The following is a 20,748-nucleotide window of genomic DNA, read 5'->3' as shown; positions in this document are numbered from 1 at the left end:
ATGATGCACTGTAAATATATGTTAAATAAGCCCAGACATGAACTGTACATATCTGTCTTGAAAAAAGCTTCATAAAGTTGTAACAGAAGTTTACACCTGCACCAGACATAATTTGAAAACTATCACTGTAGTCAATGCCTCCAATTGCCCTCAATTCAGTCCATAATCTGCATTTTCAATCTATTATTGGTGAATTACTAAAAGAATTTTCAGTCTACTGAACCAAAGTCCATTCAAGAGAAACAATGTCCAGTCTATAGAACCAAAGTCCGTTCTAGAGAAACAATGTCCAGTCTATAGAACCAAAGTTCATTCTAGCGAAACAATGTCCAGTCTATAGAACCAATGTCCATCCTAGAAAAACAATGTCCAGTCTATAGAAGCAAAGTCCATACAAACGAACCAATATACCACTTGCTTAATATACATATATATAACCAGACAAGAGTTGAAATTTCTTGTAAACATCAAAAGAGTAATTAAGTAATATCCAAACAATGACAATAAATAATAATTCAAAGAAAAAGACAATAAATTCATCTGAGCTGTTACCTTATGGTCAATCTCTTCTACTTTCTCCTTTGTTTCTTCCAAGTCCTTCTCCACTACATCCACCTTTTGTTCCACTTTGGTAATATCCTTTTTAACCCCTGAAAGGTCCTCTTCCTGTTTCTGGACCTTGTCCCCAATAACAACCACTTTTTTTTCAGTTGTGTCGACCCTAGTATCCAGTTTACTGATATCCATTCCTTGTTGCTGAAGTTTTTGAGAAAGACCTTCCACACTGCAAAGAATGTAGCAACTACAGTTAGATGAAGACAAAACAAAAGGCTTGTGTTGGTTCTTTTGAAAGATTTTTTTAAAAAAGAAAATGTAAGACAGCTATGCATGATAGAACCTCTGAACTTGCATAGGCTTTTCCAATTTCTAAAAATCAGCAATGTAAATAATACTTAAAGAAAGTGACAGCTCTGGATCTACTCCAGATGGGTATGTATTATACAGAGACAAATATGATATGTATTACCTCCTTCCTTCCATGATGTTAATTAAGTTTTCACATTCTGCCTTGATTTCTGGGTTCACAGTGGTGGCTTTCATATTCTCTATGATGGGACGTCGTTTAGCCAGAATGGCCTGATGTTCCCTTCCCAGTACCAACAAGTATGACATGATGGCATTGACAAGGGCATGGTTTGGGTTATTGATGTGTTTCAGCAGGTAATCAATTGCTTGCTCCGAACGACTCTAAAACAAAATTAGGATGACTATTAGTAAGGCTGTACCAATAACTTGATTCCATCAATTTAAAAAGTCACAAAATACAACCCATTATCATTAACTAATTTTACTTTATCAATAATAAAAAGAAGCATAAAGTTACTACTAGAAGTGTCTTTTAAGTACCTCAACTGCACTTTTTGACTAAATTTTTTTAACAATCTGTTATATCTCTATCTTTCGATTTACGCCAGTAAATTAATATATGAGGTCAGTGTATTACATTCTTGCCAATCAAACTTATAATATTTCTTCTTGTAAACAAAATAAATCAATCTGCGGATGCTTCAGTAGTATACTCATCTTTTGTGGGCAATGTGAAATAACATCGATATTATCAGCAATATCTGTCAACCCATTGATACATGAATAATAACTGTTATCTGTTACTAACAGAACACAGAATATCAGATCCCAAATTGAACAAACGGTCTTAATTATGATATGATGATGTTATTGGTTAAGTTATCTGCAATTCGATTAAAATCAAGATTTAATTATCAAAAAGGAGGTATGATGGGTACAAATACAAGTTCACATTCTGTTGACCGTTTAATACACCAATTAAATTAAAGGTTTCATACTGCAAAAAGTAGAAAATGACATTTGGAATGTACTGTTACTAATATGAAGCATGAAACATAGGTCACAGACCTCTATTTGAATATGGGGATAGTACTTCATGATGCATCAACTCATCATGATAATTATGGTAGGACAGTATGCACATAACATACCTAAAAACTCATGTGATTATGTGATAAATGCAAAAACAACACCAAAGCCAGTAAATGATGAAACATAGGTCACAAATTTTTATTTTAATGGTGTGGTAATAAAGGACACACGTATGTTCATCAATTTTAGCATGAACAGCAGCTGCAAAATGAACATCAAATACAAAATTTAGCCTAAGTCAGTGAAGCATAAAGTACAGTACACAATGACCTACTTCTACAATGAATACATATCAAACCAATTTTGATGATTCTAGATATGAAAGTATACACATAACATGCATAAAGCAAATGTGGTCCTGACCAAAAGCCCCCTAAGCCATTAAAAAGCAAAAATAGATCAGTTTCTATTTTATATATGTTTGTTACTAATGGCAATGAATTCAATCATCAATAGCAGTTCAATGATATGGCATAAACAGCATCATTGCAAGTCACATGCAAAATCCCACAATGTTTCATTTCAAACATGGTTGCCTGTGATAAGATTTCCTCATTTCTCATGAGTGTACACAAAACTACTTATCCAATAATTGTGATCTTGATTGTTGACCCACTATGACCTTTCATGCCGACTGAGTGAACCAATCAGATTTTCTTTTGCAAACAAACTCACTTGTGGATTGATAGTAGGTCACTATGGTTGACTTATGAGAGCCTATGGCACTGGATCACAGATGTTTTGTTGATGCACATTCATGAAAAAAAAGGAAAACTTACCACAGTCAGTCATGGGTATAAAGAGAGCATTGTAGATTTTTGGGCAGGAAATATATTCCTTGTGCATGCTCAAGATACAACAATATCAAAATTAAAATTGCAGGAAGCAAAGCTACAGATTTCCACATAATTAGTACTGAATACATTCCTTATTGTAACCAGATGGACACAACAAAATGAATAGTGTGCTGATTGTAACCAGATGGACACAACAAAATGATTAGTGTGCTGATTGTAACCAGATGGACACAACAAAATGATTAGTGTGCTGATTGTAACCAGATGGACACAACAAAATGAATAATGTGCTGATTGTAACCAGATGGACACAACAAAATGATTAGTGTGCTGACTGTAACCACATGGACACAACAAAATGATTAGTGTGCTGATTGTAACCAGATGGACACAACAAAATGAATAATGTACTGATTGTAACCAGATGGACATAACAAAATCAATAGTGTGCTGATTGTAACTAGACGGACACAACAAAATGAATAGTGTGCTGATTGTAACCAGATGGACACAACAAAATGAATAGTGTACTGACTGTAACCAGATGGACACAGCAAAATGAATAGTGTGCTGACTGTAACCAGATGGACACAACAAAATCAATAGTGTGCTGATTGTAACTAGACGGACACAACAAAATGAATAGTGTGCTGATTGTAACCAGATGGACACAACAAAATGAATAGTGTGCTGACTGTAACCAGATGGACACAACAAAATGAATAGTGTGCTGACTGTAACCAGATGGACACAACAAAATGAATAGTGTGCTGACTGTAACCAGATGGACGTAACAAAATGAATAGTGTGCTGATTGTAATCAGATGGACACAACACAATACTGTAAAAGGCAATGTCAATTCAGTAAGTAGCCTGTATATGCATATATCAGAAATAAGAAAAACTACATCTATATACTAGTATATGGATACAGATAAGAAGGCATGTCTAAAACATTTTTTGTGGGTAACCATATACATTTTACAGGGCACACCACACATATCTTGAGGAACATTGTGTGTAGGTAAAATATGCATTATACAGGGCACTGCACACATCTCTTGAGGAACATTGTGTGTGGGTAAACATATGATGCCATTAGATGTAGGATGTGTTCTGATGTGTCTGATGTAATCTGCCATTAGATGTAGCATTGGTTCTGATGTGCCTGGTGTAATCTGCCATTAAATGTAGCATTGGTTCTGATGTGCCTGGTGTAATCTGCCATTAGATGTAGAATTCTGTCTGATGTGCCTGGTTTAATCTGCCATTAAAATGTATCAACAATTTTGATGTGCCTGGTGTAATCTGCCATTAGATGTAGAATTCTGTCTGATGTGCCTGGTTTAATCTGCCATTAAAATGTATCAACGATTTTGATGTGCCTGATGCAATCTGCCATTAGATGTAGCATCAGTCCGATGTACCTGATGTAATCTGACATTAGATGAAGCATTGGTTCTGATGTGCCTGATGTAATCTGACATTAGATATAGCATTGGTTCTGATGTGCCTGATGTAATCTGACATTAGATGTAGCATTGGTTCTGATGTGCCTGATGTAATCTGACATTAGATATAGCATTGGTTCTGATGTGCCTGATGTAATCTGACATTAGATATAGCATTGGTTCTGATGTGCCTGATGTAATCTGACATTAGATATAGCATTGGTTCTGATGTGCCTGATGTAATCTGACATTAGATGTAGCATTGGTTCTGATGTGCCTGATGTAATCTGACATTAGATGTAGCATTGGTTCTGATGTACCTGATGTAATCTGACATTAGATGAAGCATTGGTTCTGATGTGCCTGATGTAATCTGACATTAGATATGGCATTGGTTCTGATGTACCTGATGTAATCTGACATTAGATATAGCATTGGTTCTGATGTGCCTGATGTAATCTGACATTAGATATAGCATTGGTTCTGATGTGCCTGGTGTAATCTGACATTAGATATAGCATTGGTTCTGATGTGCCTGGTGTAATCTGACATTAGATATAGCATTGGTTCTGATGTGCCTGGTGTAATCTGACATTAGATATAGCATTGGTTCTGATGTGCCTGATGTAATCTGACATTAGATATAGCATTGGTTCTGATGTACCTGGTGTAATCTGACATTAGATATGGCATTGGTTCTGATGTGCCTGATGTAATCTGACATTAGATATAGCATTGGTTCTGATGTGCCTGGTGTAATCTGACATTAGATGTAGCATCAGTCCGATGTACCTGGTGTAATCTGACATTAGATATAGCATTGGTTCTGATGTGCCTGATGTAATCTGACATTAGATATAGCATTGGTTCTGATGTGCCTGGTGTAATCTGACATTAGATGTAGCATCAGTCCGATGTACCTGGTGTAATCTGACATTAGATATAGCATTGGTTCTGATGTGCCTGATGTAATCTGACATTAGATATAGCATTGGTTCTGATGTGCCTGATGCAATCTGCCATTAGATGTAGCATCAGTCCAATGTACCTGATGTAATCTGACATTAGATGAAGCATTGGTTCTGATGTGCCTGATGTAATCTGACATTAGATGAAGCATTGGTTCTGATGTGTCTGATGTAATCTGCCATTAGATGTAGCATCAGTCCGATGTACCTGATGTAATCTGACATTAGATATAGCATTGGTTCTGATGTGCCTGATGTAATCTGACATTAGATATAGCATTGGTTCTGATGTGTCTGATGTAATCTGCCATTAGATGAAGGATTGGTTCTGATGTGTCTGATGTAATCTGCCATTAGATGAAGCATTGGTTCTGATGTGCCTGGTGTAATCTGCCATTAGATGAAGCATTGGTTCTGATGTGCCTGGTGTAATCTGACATTAGATGAAGCATTGGTTCTGATGTGCCTGGTGTAATCTGACATTAGATGAAGCATTGGTTCTGATGTGTCTGATGTAATCTGCCATTAGATGAAGCATTGGTTCTGATGTGTCTGATGTAATCTGCCATTAGATGAAGCATTGGTTCTGATCTGCCTGATGTAATCTGCCATTAGATGAAGCATTGGTTCTGATGTGTCTGATGTAATCTGCCATTAGATGTAGCATCAGTCCGATGTACCTGATGTAATCTGACATTAGATGAAGCATTGGTTCTGATGTGCCTGGTGTAATCTGCCATTAGATGAAGCATTGGTTCTGATGTGTCTGATGTAATCTGCCATTAGATGAAGGATTGGTTCTGATGTGTCTGATGTAATCTGCCATTAGATGAAGCATTGGTTCTGATGTGCCTGGTGTAATCTGCCATTAGATGAAGCATTGGTTCTGATGTGCCTGGTGTAATCTGACATTAGATGAAGCATTGGTTCTGATGTGCCTGGTGTAATCTGACATTAGATGAAGCATTGGTTCTGATGTGCCTGGTGTAATCTGACATTAGATGAAGCATTGGTTCTGATGTGTCTAATGTAATCTGACATTAGATGAAGCATTGGTTCTGATGTGCCTGGTGTAATCTGACATTAGATATGGCATTGGTTCTGATGTAATTGATGTAATCTGACATTAGATATAGCATTGGTTCTGATGTGCCTGATGTAATCTGACATTAGATGAAGCATTGGTTCTGATGTGTCTGATGTAATCTGACATTAGATATAGCATTGGTTCTGATGTACCTGGTGTAATCTGACATTAGATGTAGCATTGGTTCTGATGTACCTGATGTAATCTGACATTAGATATAGCATTGGTTCTGATGTGCCTGATGTAATCTGACATTAGATATAGCATTGGTTCTGATGTGCCTGATGCAATCTGCCATTAGATGTGGCATCAGTCCAATGTACCTGGTGTAATCTGCCATTAGATGTAGCATCAGTCCGATGTACCTGGTGTAATCTGACATTAGATGTAGCATCCTGTTCTGATGTGCCTGGTGTAATCTGCTATTAGTTGTAGCATCCTGTTCTGATGTGCTCATGTAATCTGCAATTAAAATGTAGCATCGGTTCTGATATGCCTGGTGTTATCTGCCATTAGATGTAGCTTTGGTTCTGATCTGCCTGATGTAATCTGCTATTAGATGTAGCATCCTGTTCTGATGTGCCTGGTGTAATCTGCCATTAAAATATAGAATCTGTTCTGATGTGCCTGGTGTAATCTGCCATTAAAATGTAGCATGTGCTCTGATATGCCTGGTGTAATCTGCCATTAAAATGTAGCATCTGTTCTGATGTGCCTGATGTAATCTGCCATAAGTTGTAGCATCCTGTTCTGATGTGCTCATGTAATCTGCCATTAAAATGTAGCATCGGTTCTGATGTGCCTGGTGTTATCTGCCATTAGATGTAGCTTTGGTTCTGATCTGCCTGATGTAATCTGCTATTAGATGTAGCATCCTGTTCTGATGTGCCTGGTGTAATCCGCCATTAAAATATAGAATCTGTTCTGATATGCCTGGTGTAATCTGCCATTAAAATGTAGCATGTGCTCTGATATGCCTGGTGTAATCTGCCATTAAAATGTAGCATCTGTTCTGATGTGCCTGATGTAATCTGCCATTAAAATGTAGGATCTGCTCTGATGTGCCCAGTGAAATGACTGAATCTCAAATACTGTACTGGATATTAACTCACTGGTGAAAAAAAGTTATCTAACTTAATTATTTCTCTCTATTATGCAAAATTACTAATCTGGTCTGCTTATATTATTAACATTTTATTACAGGAGAAATACTGCATGTGAAACTAACTGCATATAACCATTACTAATTAAAAATAACATCAATATATGTGCTTATTATGATGATTTTACATAATTATCCAAAATGTATATACAAAAAAAGGTATAGTCTTACCTCAGATTGGATTGCAGTGTAAACAATTAGGCAGCAGCGAATGCTTAGTGTGTCCGGAGTAAAAACTGTGTCATCGATAAATGTTTGGAAGAATTCAATCCACTTGGAGGGGTTATTCTCTACTACATTTTTGAGAATATACAGAAGTGTATTGTTCTGATTTGAATCAAAATTTGTTTTGTAGAAGTCAAGCAGTCCTTTAAGGTCATTTTTCGACAGGGCCTGAAGAAAAGATAAGAAGAGCAATCAAAAAACAATGACCATTTCCATTTATATCTGGATAAACATGATTGTGGATATATGTAGCAAATGGCATGAATTTAAATTCCAAATCTTCAAAGCATTCATCAGAAATACTAATTAAGTAATTAGTATTATTTATCACTGGTTTCTTTCATAACCTGAAAAGGATCCATAGTGGTTCAATGCCAGACTCACAATCAGTACGCTCCTGGTTCAAATCCCACCATGATGAACTTAGTTCAGCTACCATAATATCTTTGGGCAATTTCATTGCCTTTCATTTGCTGACATGATGTTATCTACTGATCATTAAATAAATCAACATGTAGACTATATTTGTGTTTGTAAAGCACAAATGCCCCCAATTCAGCCCTAAAAAATGCAATGAACAAACTCATCCAAACTGTTAACCAAAAAATCCAGTAAAGCAAGTGTAGCAAAATTCATTTGAAAGGCACAGTGATTTAATCAGGTCAGGTCATCCAAACATGCATATGAAGAACTTTACTGAATTCCACTGTAACAGATCAAGCAGTTTCTGGGTTAATAAAGTCAATGTCCAAAACTTATAAGTAACCATGTTTTAAAAAAAGCAAAAAAAGAAGAAACAGAATCACTTAAATGGTTTTTAAGACTAATTAGAGTATCAACATATAAATCATGTCACTCAGCTATGGATTAAGACAAGCCTAATATGTTTTACTTGTCTATGAATGTTATCTGGTTTTCATGCAATACAATAATTACACTAACAAGTCAAACAAGATCAGTTTGAAAAAGTTATCTTAATACTTTTGACATGTTACAATTTTACTATGTATAGTAAACAATATTATTTCTCAAAGAAAGTGGGTCAATGTGACATTTTTCTCTGTCACGATTTGTACTCTTCTTACATCTCCAGCATCAGCTGTAACCTTCCACATTTTTAATTCCTTTTTAGTCCAGCTGCAGTGTTTCCTACAGGTTTGACAAGAGCTATACCATGTTGCACAATGCCATAAAGAATATTTGAAGTTTTGTTTACAGACTAATAAAAGATGGTTTAGGTCAACTAAAGACATACCTCCATCCAAGCCTAATTTGAGATATACATGTACCTTTGCTCTAGCCCAATTTGAGTCATACCTCCACTCAAACCTAATTGGAGACATACCTCCACTCAAGGCCAATTTGAGATATACATTTGCTAAGGCCTAATTTGAGATATACATTTGCTCAAGCATAATTTGAGACAAACGTCTATTCAATCCTCATTTGTGACATACCTCCACTCAAGCCTAACTTGAGACATACATCCACTCAAGCCTATTTTAAGAATCTGAATTGATGTCTGCATTTGTTTGTCATTTAAAAATATTATGTCCTTGGTTGTTTTATAATATGGTTACACAGTTTTCTAACCTTTTGTATATGAACTTTTTTATTTTTGTCCAGGTTTATCTTTAAAAATGGACCAGCAGAATGGCCATTCCAACTGCATCACTTAATTCATTACATGCCATTCTTGACTGATGTGGTACATAAGGGATAATACAATTATTTTTTCTTAACAAAACTTAAATCTAATATTAGGCACAAAAAAGGTATGTTTCCTATTGCACTGGTTTCAAAATCAGGGTAAGTAAGTAGTTTTTTAATAAACCTTATATATATATATATATATATATATATATATATATATATATATATATATATATATATATATATATATATATATATATATATATAATGATTAGTATATATTATGTACAAAGTGCTTCAAGTACTGGAATAAACCAGCTCAATTTGATGCACAAATTAATTTCCTTAAATTTTTATATATTTTACATATTTTTTTTAACCCTGCAGAAAAGAGTACTAGGGTTGGCAATGAAAAACAGGGATGGTCAGCTGACCAGAAAGAGACAAGACATTGGGGGGAGGGCCTTATCATATATACTTGTTTGAAAGGTCTGTCCAACTGCAAACAATAAAGATTCTGATCAGCCATCAAAAAATGTGCCAGCAGATCAGGGTCTACGTTATTTATTCCACTGACTACTGCTAACAAACCGCATAGCTGCTAACCCTCAAGTACAAAAATACTGACAGCTTATGACAAAAATACAGATTATAAGGAAGAAATACTGATTTTTAAAACTTATGTAACTATTTACAACATCCACAACCAAAAGTAAAGTAACTTAATTATTTAATGTCAAAGATGCATGTGATGCACTCTTGCACCTTCTGAATGAGCACCCTGTTCCACTCAGGTACCCATTCAAAAGGTGCAAGAATACAACACACACTCAGACACAGGCTGTTTACAGGAGCTTTATCCACTTTGTTTTTTTCAATCATTATTGATTCCATTGTACCATCTTGCATTGATGATCTGAATTCTGTAATAACTTGCAATTTTACTGTGTGGAAAACGTGTGAAATAAATCACCTGCAAAACTAGTAACCAAGAAGGTTCCTTTCTAAAATAAATTAAGTAAACTGAATTTCAATCAAATTACATTAAGGTTCTCTCTGGCATTTATAAGCATTGCAAGTTTAGGTTGAGTTGTTGATGATGAAGCAGCAAGCTGATGTTTATTAGCTTTTCCATGCCCCATAGTGAAATCACAATTACACAATTTGCAAAACACAAGGTTGTCTCCTTTACTAGATGGTTTCACAAATCTAAGCAGGATGGCACAGTTGTCCTTCCAGTTCTGTTTTCATTTTTTTTGTTGGAGTAAATTCTGAAAATTTTGCTTTTCTATTCAACATGATTAGAAGTTGAATACTACTGGTACAGCAATAGCGGCAACTGTTTGTGCAATCCAATATGTTGGTCAAAAGGGCATGATAGCCTTGATTTCAAACGAAGCAATCATATTTTAGAACTCAAAAATACCTATATCCATGCCATACATTTACTTTCAGAACGGAACCGGGCACTCATTATAAACAGAAAATTGCAATGAAATGTTTAATTTGATTTTTTTATTACAAAAAAGATATTTAACATGAAAAATGTACAGCCTTATTTGGGTCCAAAGTAACGGACAAATACAGATAAAACCATGGCACTTGGCAGCTATGAAACACAGGTCTGACAGCCTACCTTATGTTTCAAACCATAACATTCAGCCAATAGCAGGGCATGATTCTGAATAGCATCAGCTGGGTCAAAGTGACCTTGACTTTTTCATCCCAAACAAATTAGATTATTGCACATAACCATTATTTTCCTTTGCCTTATTGTGACCTTGAATTTTGAGACTGCAAGATCTATACCTCACTTCCTTGCACATCACAGCCGTCCCATGTTTGATGATGGTATGTGGTGTTATTCAGAGTTTTGAAAGGTTATTTCCCTTATTTGAGGTACAATGATCTTGACCTTTGACCTTTTGCAATAATATATTTCTTTCTTGTTCCACATATGCTCCATCCATTAAGTTTACGTCGAGTAAAGTTTTTCTTCTTCTCTGAGTAACTTTGACAATGAACCTTTTACCTTTCACCCTCTCAATCTCTAATCCTCTTTACCTTTGGTGCAACTTATCTGCAAATTTTGTTCAACATGCAAAGTTGCTGTAAATAATACAGTTTCGCTTCTTTTAAAACTGACCTTGACCTATGACCTTTTTAACCAAAAAAATTATATTTTGTTTCCTTACCACTAACACAGTTTCCTTACCAATAACACATGCCATCCACAAAGCATGGACAAGATGTTAAGTCTAAGAGTATAGTTATTTTGTTCTATCCATTTTTCTTCTTTATGTAAATACAGCATTGAACACAGGACCATAAAATCAAAACTCCACACCCATCTCAACAATGTGCAAGACTTTTGAACAATTTGGCCATGGTATGTAGTTTAGGACTAAAGTAATTGTTTAAGAACCATTTGGATAAACTGGGTCAATGTGATCAACCTTGTAACCCCAAACTCAAGAGTGTTCTTCTAACCCCAATTGCAAAGACTTTAAGTTACTATGTAGGATGAAAATATCAACACAGGATGATGTGCCTCCTTCTCTTCCCCACCTCCCAAATCAATGCAGACATACAAAATAAATATCAGGATGTAGTCTGTATTCAGTGGCATATACGCATCATGTTTTTTGTCATAGTTTCAACATGGAATGTACATGGTAAGTATAAAGTCCTGACCTGTGGATGTTCCTTTGTGATGGTCGTCAGGAGAGGCAAGATGAGCCCAGCACAAGAAGTTGAGACCTGTGGCAATTTACGTATCATCTCAGGAATGTATTTGTTAATGGCTTCTGCATTACTCTTGTACATCCCATGCAAGGCACCTGTGGTAATAAAATAAAATATCACAATATGTTTCATTAGAACATTGTAAAGTCTAGTCTTCAGGCTCAATGTCCAATAAAAATTTTAATGTTCTAACAATTTGTTCATTTTCTTCAAGGCAGAACAAACCACAGAAGTCTAATTTCTCTGAGGTTGTTATTTCAACAATTTTTGGCATCTGATCACAAAGATAAGAAATCCCAAAGATCCAAGCCAGATCTGCCAGTAGCTTCTCGAGGGTCGGTGGTACTTTCCAGTGATTTCCCAGGTTTTTCTTCCACCATTAATACTGGCTGCCATGTATAGCCTATCGTATGCTGAAAAATGGCATTAGACTCTACAACAACAATAACAACCAAACCAGATCTGCGACTGCTTACCTAGCAGACCATGGTTACTAAATAATCCAGTCCAAACTAGATCTGACATTACATACCTAGCAGGCCATGGTAACAAAATAACCCAGTCCAAACTAGATCTGACATTACATACCTAGCAGGCCATGGTAACAAAATAATCCAGTCCAAACTAGATCTGACATTACTTACCTAGCAGTCCATGGTAACTAAATAACCCAGTCCAAACTAGATCTGACCTTACTTACCTAGCAGTCCATGGTAACTAAATAACCCAGTCCAAACTAGATATGACATTACTTACCTAGCAATCCATGGTAACTAAATAACCCAGTCCAAACTAGATCTGACATTACTTACCTAGCAGTCCATGGTAACTAAATAACCCAGACAAAACTACATCTGACATTACTTACCTAGCAGTCCATGGTAACTAAATAACCCAGTCCAAACTAGATCTGGCATTACTCACCTAGTAGTCCATGGTAAAAATATAACCCAGTCCAAACTACATCTGACACTACTTACCCAGCAGTCCATGGTAACAAAATTACCCAGTCCAAAGTTGACATTACTTACTTAGCAGTCCATGGTAACAAAATAACCCAGTCCAAACTAGATCTGACATTATTTACCTAGCAGTCCATGGTAACAAAATTACCCAATCCAGACCAGATCTGACATTACTTACCTAGCAGTCCATGGTAAAAAAAAAATAACCCAGTCCAAACTAGATCTGACATTACTTACCTAGCAGACCATGGTAAAAATATAACCCCGTCCAAACAAGATCTGACATTACTTACCTAACAGACCATGGTAACAAAATAACCCAGTCCAAACTAGATCTGACACTACTTACCCAGCAGACCATGGTTACTAAATAACTCAGTCCAAAGTAGATCTGACATTACTTACCTAGCAGTCCATGGTAACAAAATAACCCTGTCCAAACAAGATCTGACATTAATTACCTAGCGGTCCATGGTAATTAAATAACCCAGTCAAAACTAGATATGACATTACTTACCTAGCTGTCCATGGTAACTAAATAACCCAGTCCAAACTAGATCTGACATTACTTACCTAGCAGTCCATGGTAACTAAATAACCCAGACAAAACTACATCTGACATTACTTACCTAGCAGTCCATGGTAACTAAATAACCCAGACCAAACTAGATCTGGCATTACTTACCTAGTAGTCCATGGTAAAAATATAACCCAGTCCAAACTACATCTGACACTACTTACCCAGCAGTCCATGGTAACAAAATTACCCAGTCCAAAGTTGACATTACTTACTTAGCAGTCCATGGTAACAAAATAACCCAGTCCAAACTAGATCTGACATTACTTACCTAGCAGTCCATGGTAAAAAAAATAACCCAGTCCAAACTAGATCTGACATTATTTACCTAGCAGTCCATGATAACAAAATTACCCAATCCAAACTAGATCTGACATTACTTACCTAGCAGTCCATGGTAAAAAAAAATAACCCAGTCCAAACTAGATCTGACATTACTTACCTAGCAGACCATGGTAAAAATATAACCCAGTCCAAACAAGATTTGACATTACTTACCTAGCAGACCATGGTAACAAAATAACCCAGTCCAAACTAGATCTGACATTACTTACCCTGCAGACCATGGTTACTAAATAACCCAGTCCAAAGTAGATCTGACATTACTTACCTAGCAGTCCATGGTAACAAAATAACCCTGTCCAAACAAGATCTGACATTAATTACCTAGCGGTCCATGGTAATTAAATAACCCAGTCAAAACTAGATATGACATTACTTACCTAGCTGTCCATGGTAACTAAATAACCCAGTCCAAACTAGATCTGACATTACTTACCTAGCAGTCCATGGTAACTAAATAACCCAGACAAAACTACATCTGACATTACTTACCTAGCAGTCCATGGTAACTAAATAACCCAGACCAAACTAGATCTGGCATTACTTACCTAGTAGTCCATGGTAAAAATATAACCCAGTCCAAACTACATCTGACACTACTTACCCAGCAGTCCATGGTAACAAAATTACCCAGTCCAAAGTTGACATTACTTACTTAGCAGTCCATGGTAACAAAATAACCCAGTCCAAACTAGATCTGACATTACTTACCTAGCAGTCCATGGTAAAAAAAATAACCCAGTCCAAACTAGATCTTACATTATTTACCTAGCAGTCCATGGTAACAAAATTACCCAATCCAAACTAGATCTGACATTACTTACCTAGCAGTCCATGGTAAAAAAAAATAACCCAGTCCAAACTAGATCTGACATTACTTACCTAGCAGACCATGGTAAAAATATAACCCAGTCCAAACAAGATTTGACATTACTTACCTAGCAGACCATGGTAACAAAATAACCCAGTCCAAACTAGATCTGACATTACTTACCCTGCAGACCATGGTTACTAAATAACCCAGTCCAAAGTAGATCTGACATTACTTACCTAGCAGTCCATGGTAACAAAATAACCCAGTCCAAACAAGATCTGACATTAATTACCTAGCAGTCCATAGTATTTAAATAACCCAGTCAAAACTAGATCTCACATTACTTACCTAGCAGTCCATGGTAAAAAAAGAAAGCCAGTCCAAACTAGATCTGACGATACCTACTAGCAGTCCATGGTAAGTAAACAACCCAGTCCAAACAAGATCTGACATTACTTACCTAGCAGACCATGGTAACAAAATAAGCCAGTCAAAAGAAACATAATTATTATTTGGGGCCTAACTTTATCAGAGAAAGGACTATACTGAATAAGGGCCATTTTCTGCCCCCTCTCTAAATGGCCTTATATTATGTATATTGTACATATGAGATGGTTAACATTTATTTCTGACATCAGTTTTGTGTTCACATGTCCATTGCCATGGTTACAGGGTGTCAAAACACTATAAAAAAAGACATGAAAAGTAGTCATCTTTTCCAAGTTACTTCTCATAGAGACTGCTATACCATGCATTCACTCAGTTTCAAATTTGCAATATGCATTTTTATTATTGTGAGGGTTAAAATTCCAATTTTTATTAATGAAAAGGATTTTCTGCAATACAACTGGCTGTAAACAGTCACATGATACTAACCTGAAATTTTTTACATTTCGATAAATTCTGGGACTACTTTTGGTTTTTGTACTGTTTGCAATATAAATAAACATTGCAGACACATCATTGTGAAACTGTTGTTTTATCTTTTAAATGTTTAATTAGCAAATAAATATAAATTATACCCTTTTTAAACTTTTTCCAATATTCTTTGATTGAAATGCATAGTTTACTATACAATCTGGCATTCATCTGCTACTTAGTCAAGGAAAATGGCTTATTACTGTGATTTTTTTATGACAATTAGATGACGAGAAATTAATAGAAATTATCACAGCGGTTGAAGCAGATGGAGATGGATTTGACAATATTGTGATGAATGTGCTGAAAATTAAACAGAACAACAGAGATTGATAGATTCATCTCACAGAACACCCCATGACCTCCGTCACCCTAGCCATACACAAAAACAACTACATTAGCATGGGAACTGGACCAGTCAAATTTTAGGCCACTGAGGGATATAAACCATAATTCAAGAAATTATCTTAGGAGGACTTAAAAGCTATTGAAATAAATCAATACTCAGAGTCGACTAAACAAAACACAAAATGGTGTTTTTTCAATGGTAAATTTTTATAAAAAAATACATCTTAATTTTATTTGCTTATTTAAAAACGTGTGTGGGTGTTGGTGGCATGGTGTGAATATGACCACTTACAAAAAAATAAAAACAAATATTTATAAAAATTATTTATGAGACCATTATTCAAGTTAACTTTGTGAGTGATTAGGTAAAATTTACACATCGATAAATACCCAACCATGATCATTTAATCCTATAATAAAGCTCTATATATAAAGTTTAGTTTAGTTTCTAAAACTATTCCAAAATGGTCCATCATAGAAAAAAATAGAACATTGAACTTATATGTCAACTGAAAAGTGTTTCTAAAATATGTTGACAAAAAGGTATTTAATCATAAAAATACAAAAAATGTTCCTCAATAAAATAATGTTTACTATTATTGAATGAGTTTAATATTATTAAATTATTTAAATGATTGATATTATAGAATATGACTGCACTTGTTTGCCAAATACATGGGTTTGTTACCTTCACTGAAAATGACAAATGTTCTGTATGTACTTTTATCCTTATATTTTCACGGCTATATAACACACACACACTACTGTGTTTCTATCTTTAGAAGAAAAAAATTGTCTTCCACACCCTTGAGGTAGCCTATAGTCAAACTATACTCTATTTATAAGCTATATATTCATCCGTAAAGATAAAATATGGACATTAATAAGAAAGAAAACACTTTTGGTTCAGCACTTTTAATGAACTTCTGAAAAATGTGAAATACGTTTTAGAAGTAATGGCATTGGAGAATACAGGAAAGAAACAAACTATAGGTATTGTACTCTAGACCTTTTGCATCTTTTTTAAACAGCGCAGGAATACTGCATTGCACTGACAGCATACAGTTGTCCGTGAAATGAGAGGACGTACACGTTTATAAAGAACATATACCTATAATGAACAAATGGAAACACAATCATTTTATTATTCGTTTTACAGATGCTATTCTCCAGCACTTAGAGTTGGCACAGATGGTGATTTACATTGAGCAAGATTCAGGGATTTATTAGAATGAATGCAAATTTCAAAGACTTTTTGGAAAAAAGTTTGCAAATAAACGTGGATGAAAAACGAGTAGAAGTATTTTTTTACCTTTTCATTGTTCAAAATAACTATATATGACTATACTCTCTCTCCTCCTATGCACACGATGGCCTATATTCAGTTCTTTGTAGTGACTCAAAACTGGAGCCCTTGATGGGGGCAGTGAAGAAATTCAAAAACGTATAGCTAGTCACATTATTACATTGATTATTATAATCTGACATCAGAAATTCAGAAATGATTAGAAACATTTTAATGAATAAAATAACGTTATATGAATATGTGTTCATATATACCATTTAAGTAAAGCTAGTCACATTATTACATTGACTATTATAATTTGACAGCAGTTTCAAAGGCAAATTTTGTGCATAAATATTTTAAGTACTGCATACTATACATTAAGGCCGACATGCTTGTCCATATTTCTATGCAAAATTCATGCAGTTAACCAAAATAATAGCAAATCCTGATGACTGTAACATTCCCACTCATTCACCCACAATATGACTCCTGCCGTCTGTACAGCTGAGATGAGCAAATGATACTGTAATAGCCATTTTTTTGTGTATTTAACCTTGGACCCATCTTAGATTCACTGGGAGGTGACCAGACAGAACTTGCAATAACTGCACAGTCATTAGAGATAATAAAAATAAACTATTCTGGCCAACATGGACATAAAAAGTCAAATTATTAATGAGTATGTCTTAAAAATATACCTTTTTGTATTCATTTGAATGTTGTATGCACATTGCCAGATTACCCATTAGCATACCAAACACGTGCTTTAGGGTACCAGAAAAAATTAGCATTATTTGCTGATGATAAAACTGGATGAATTATATATGACTATTTCAATCTGCATGTATGAGTATTTTAATTTGAAATGGAGGCAGCACTGGCATTTTCCATCCTTTTTTAGCTTCTGATATTTGTTTTATTTTAAATTTCACATTTAGCAGTGAGAGTGGGGTACTAACTATAATATTTTCAGTGATAAAGGCCCTGGAAGATGTTAATCTGGCAATTGTTATGTATTATCATTCTCTCTTCCTCAGTATCACACAAATAAGATGCCGTAATAATGGAAACATCATGATGGATGACAATTCAAATTATACAAAATTATCATTTGTCATACAGACATAAAACGAGCCAGATAGCTACTGATGATAGTAGTGGTCACAGTGTAGAAAAACAACTCCTCATTTGATCCTTGTTTTCATACCCACATTCTGGAATAGATGATGCAACCTTAAGATGACTAGTTAGTGATGCTTTCTTTGTCAAATCATCATTTACACATCTTTTGCAGCCAATAGGAAACTAGATACATGGGCACACCCAACAACCTGAGTACCAACCTTGCAGATACAATACCAGCCTTTGATGGAGTTCATGGAATATTTCGGCTTGTATTGGATCCACAGCCAAAGGATTTTATTTTTGGAGTGGCAAGTCTGGATTTTTACATGTAACAGACCTGGAAAATCCATGTATGCCATAATCTCTTAGTGCCCATCCTTTGTGAGATGCTCGTTTGCATACTATGGAGCCTGTTTGACTTGATAAATGCTCATTGTGATGTCATGCAGGTAATCAAATGATATCCTGGGGAATTCATTCATTTTCCAAGTGGATGCATCCATCTTGAAGTACAATTTGTGCTTATTCAGCAAGTTGTTCTCTTGAACCAGGATCTAAACCTTATTCTGTTACAGGATTTGATTCATTTTCAAGCCAGAAAAGGTGGAAATAGTCATCATTGGATAAGGAAGAAGGAACATCAAAGTTAAGATATGACTTTATTTTACTAAACTCATGCACATTTTGTAAAAGTGATTTAATATATGTTCTTGAAAAGTTTTCAAATTCTTTTGTTGCAGTGATAGATCGCAGGGATTCATTGGTGAAGTAGGAGGTTTCCAAATGGAATTTACAACATCTACTATTTAACTTTATAAAAATACTACACTCTTCAAAAGGCTGGGTTATGGCATATATTGAGACATTAACAAGAGGATTTTGATGACCATGTGATATTTTACATACAACACAATGTCTGTGAGATCTTTATCACAATGAAATTTGAAGTTGAATTGATTGTGGGCCTTTTATGGCATCATTTGAAGTGTTTTTAGACCATTCACCAAATTGTCATATCTGACATAAAGTCTCATTTGTAGGGCACTGCTTTTCATACATCTGCAAGTATTAACTTTGGCAGTCATATTTAGTCAATAATGATACAAAGAGCCTGCAAATTCCATATAATCAGTTCTTGTAGGAATGGAGCCAGAAACAGATTTTATGAACATTATCTAAAAAGAAACAACTCGGCTTATTATGTATTAATTATCATAATTCTTTTTTCATATCATAAATTCTTGTGTCATCCATTATGCCATGTTAGTTACATCCCAATTTTTTTTATTTCACAATAGTTTTGGTTTGAATATATTTTATGCTTGATATGTTTCATGGTTAGTGTCAACCCCCCCCCATGTTTATTCCACTAGAAACAATAGGTAGATGGACATTCTTTTAGTATTATTATTAATGTCGTTATTATTATTATTATTATTATTATTATTATTATTATTATTATTATTATTATTATCATTATTATTACTAGTAGTAGTAGTAATATTAGCAGTAGTAGTATTCATAGTAGTGGTAATTTATATTCAAGCCGGATGTCCTTTGAATAAAATATTTTCATCTGTAAATGTTATTATATTTATGATTTTCTGTTAAAATCAGTAAGTGTATCAAGTTATGAGGTTATCATTTAATGAAATAAAGAAAATATGATATTGTAATAAATATGCAGTATTTAGATAAACAGACTGAACAAACTTGTTTATTTTTATTTTTGCTGGTTAGGGGGTAGGAATAATACCATTATCCTTTTCAATTAACAAATCATAAATCAATTTTCAAACTGCGCATTATTTTTTGTTGGTTTTCAAAACTGAGCATTACTAATTTTATTTCAAACCTGTAAATTGACAGCTGTTGATGTTATAAATATTAATTTTTTAAAAGAAAGAAGATAAAATAAAGGGAGATTTATAGATTTGAATTTGGTGCGACAATTTGGCACAATAATACAATACCGTTTGAGCTATTGAAGCTTTCTTTGTTCAATCAATATGATGCATATGAAACATTTGTTCCAAGCAGATTTATATAACTGCAGACAATCCTTTACTGTTTGCCCAGCTAATGCTTTAGTTTAAAGAATTTGTATTGTTACTATATGAAGAAAGACCCATTTAATAAAATTTAATGAAAAACTATGCTGGTTGTAACTGTTATTTCCATCTGGAAATTGACAGATTCATTAAAAGATTACATGTACAGATTTGTGCTGTAACAGTGAGTGAATTAAATAAAGCAAACTGTATCATGATGGAAATGAAGAAAAAAAGCCTGTTATTTATGCATAAAACAAAAATAATATGTAT

General features: G+C 34.7%; 1 protein-coding gene across 1 annotated transcript in view; it reads right to left on the bottom strand.

Annotated features, from left to right (window-relative positions):
• Positions 1 to 20,748, bottom strand: part of LOC149800708 (uncharacterized) — a 150,871-nt gene that overhangs the window by 36,291 nt on the left and 93,832 nt on the right. The window contains exons 16-19 of the mRNA XM_089954753.1: positions 11,997 to 12,142; positions 7,596 to 7,817; positions 1,028 to 1,248; positions 553 to 784 (exon numbers count right to left, since the gene is read on the bottom strand). Of these exons, the coding sequence (XP_089810879.1) occupies positions 553 to 784; positions 1,028 to 1,248; positions 7,596 to 7,817; positions 11,997 to 12,142 (821 nt within the window). The remainder of the gene's footprint in view (positions 1 to 552; positions 785 to 1,027; positions 1,249 to 7,595; positions 7,818 to 11,996; positions 12,143 to 20,748) is intronic.

Source organism: Sinohyriopsis cumingii, chromosome 4 (genome assembly GCF_028554795.1).
Source record: "Sinohyriopsis cumingii isolate HCF-2022 chromosome 4, ASM2855479v2, whole genome shotgun sequence".
Classification (NCBI taxonomy): domain Eukaryota; kingdom Metazoa; phylum Mollusca; class Bivalvia; order Unionida; family Unionidae; genus Sinohyriopsis; species Sinohyriopsis cumingii.
The sequence above is the reverse complement of the archived record's forward strand: the minus strand, read 5'-3'. Positions and strand labels throughout refer to the sequence as shown.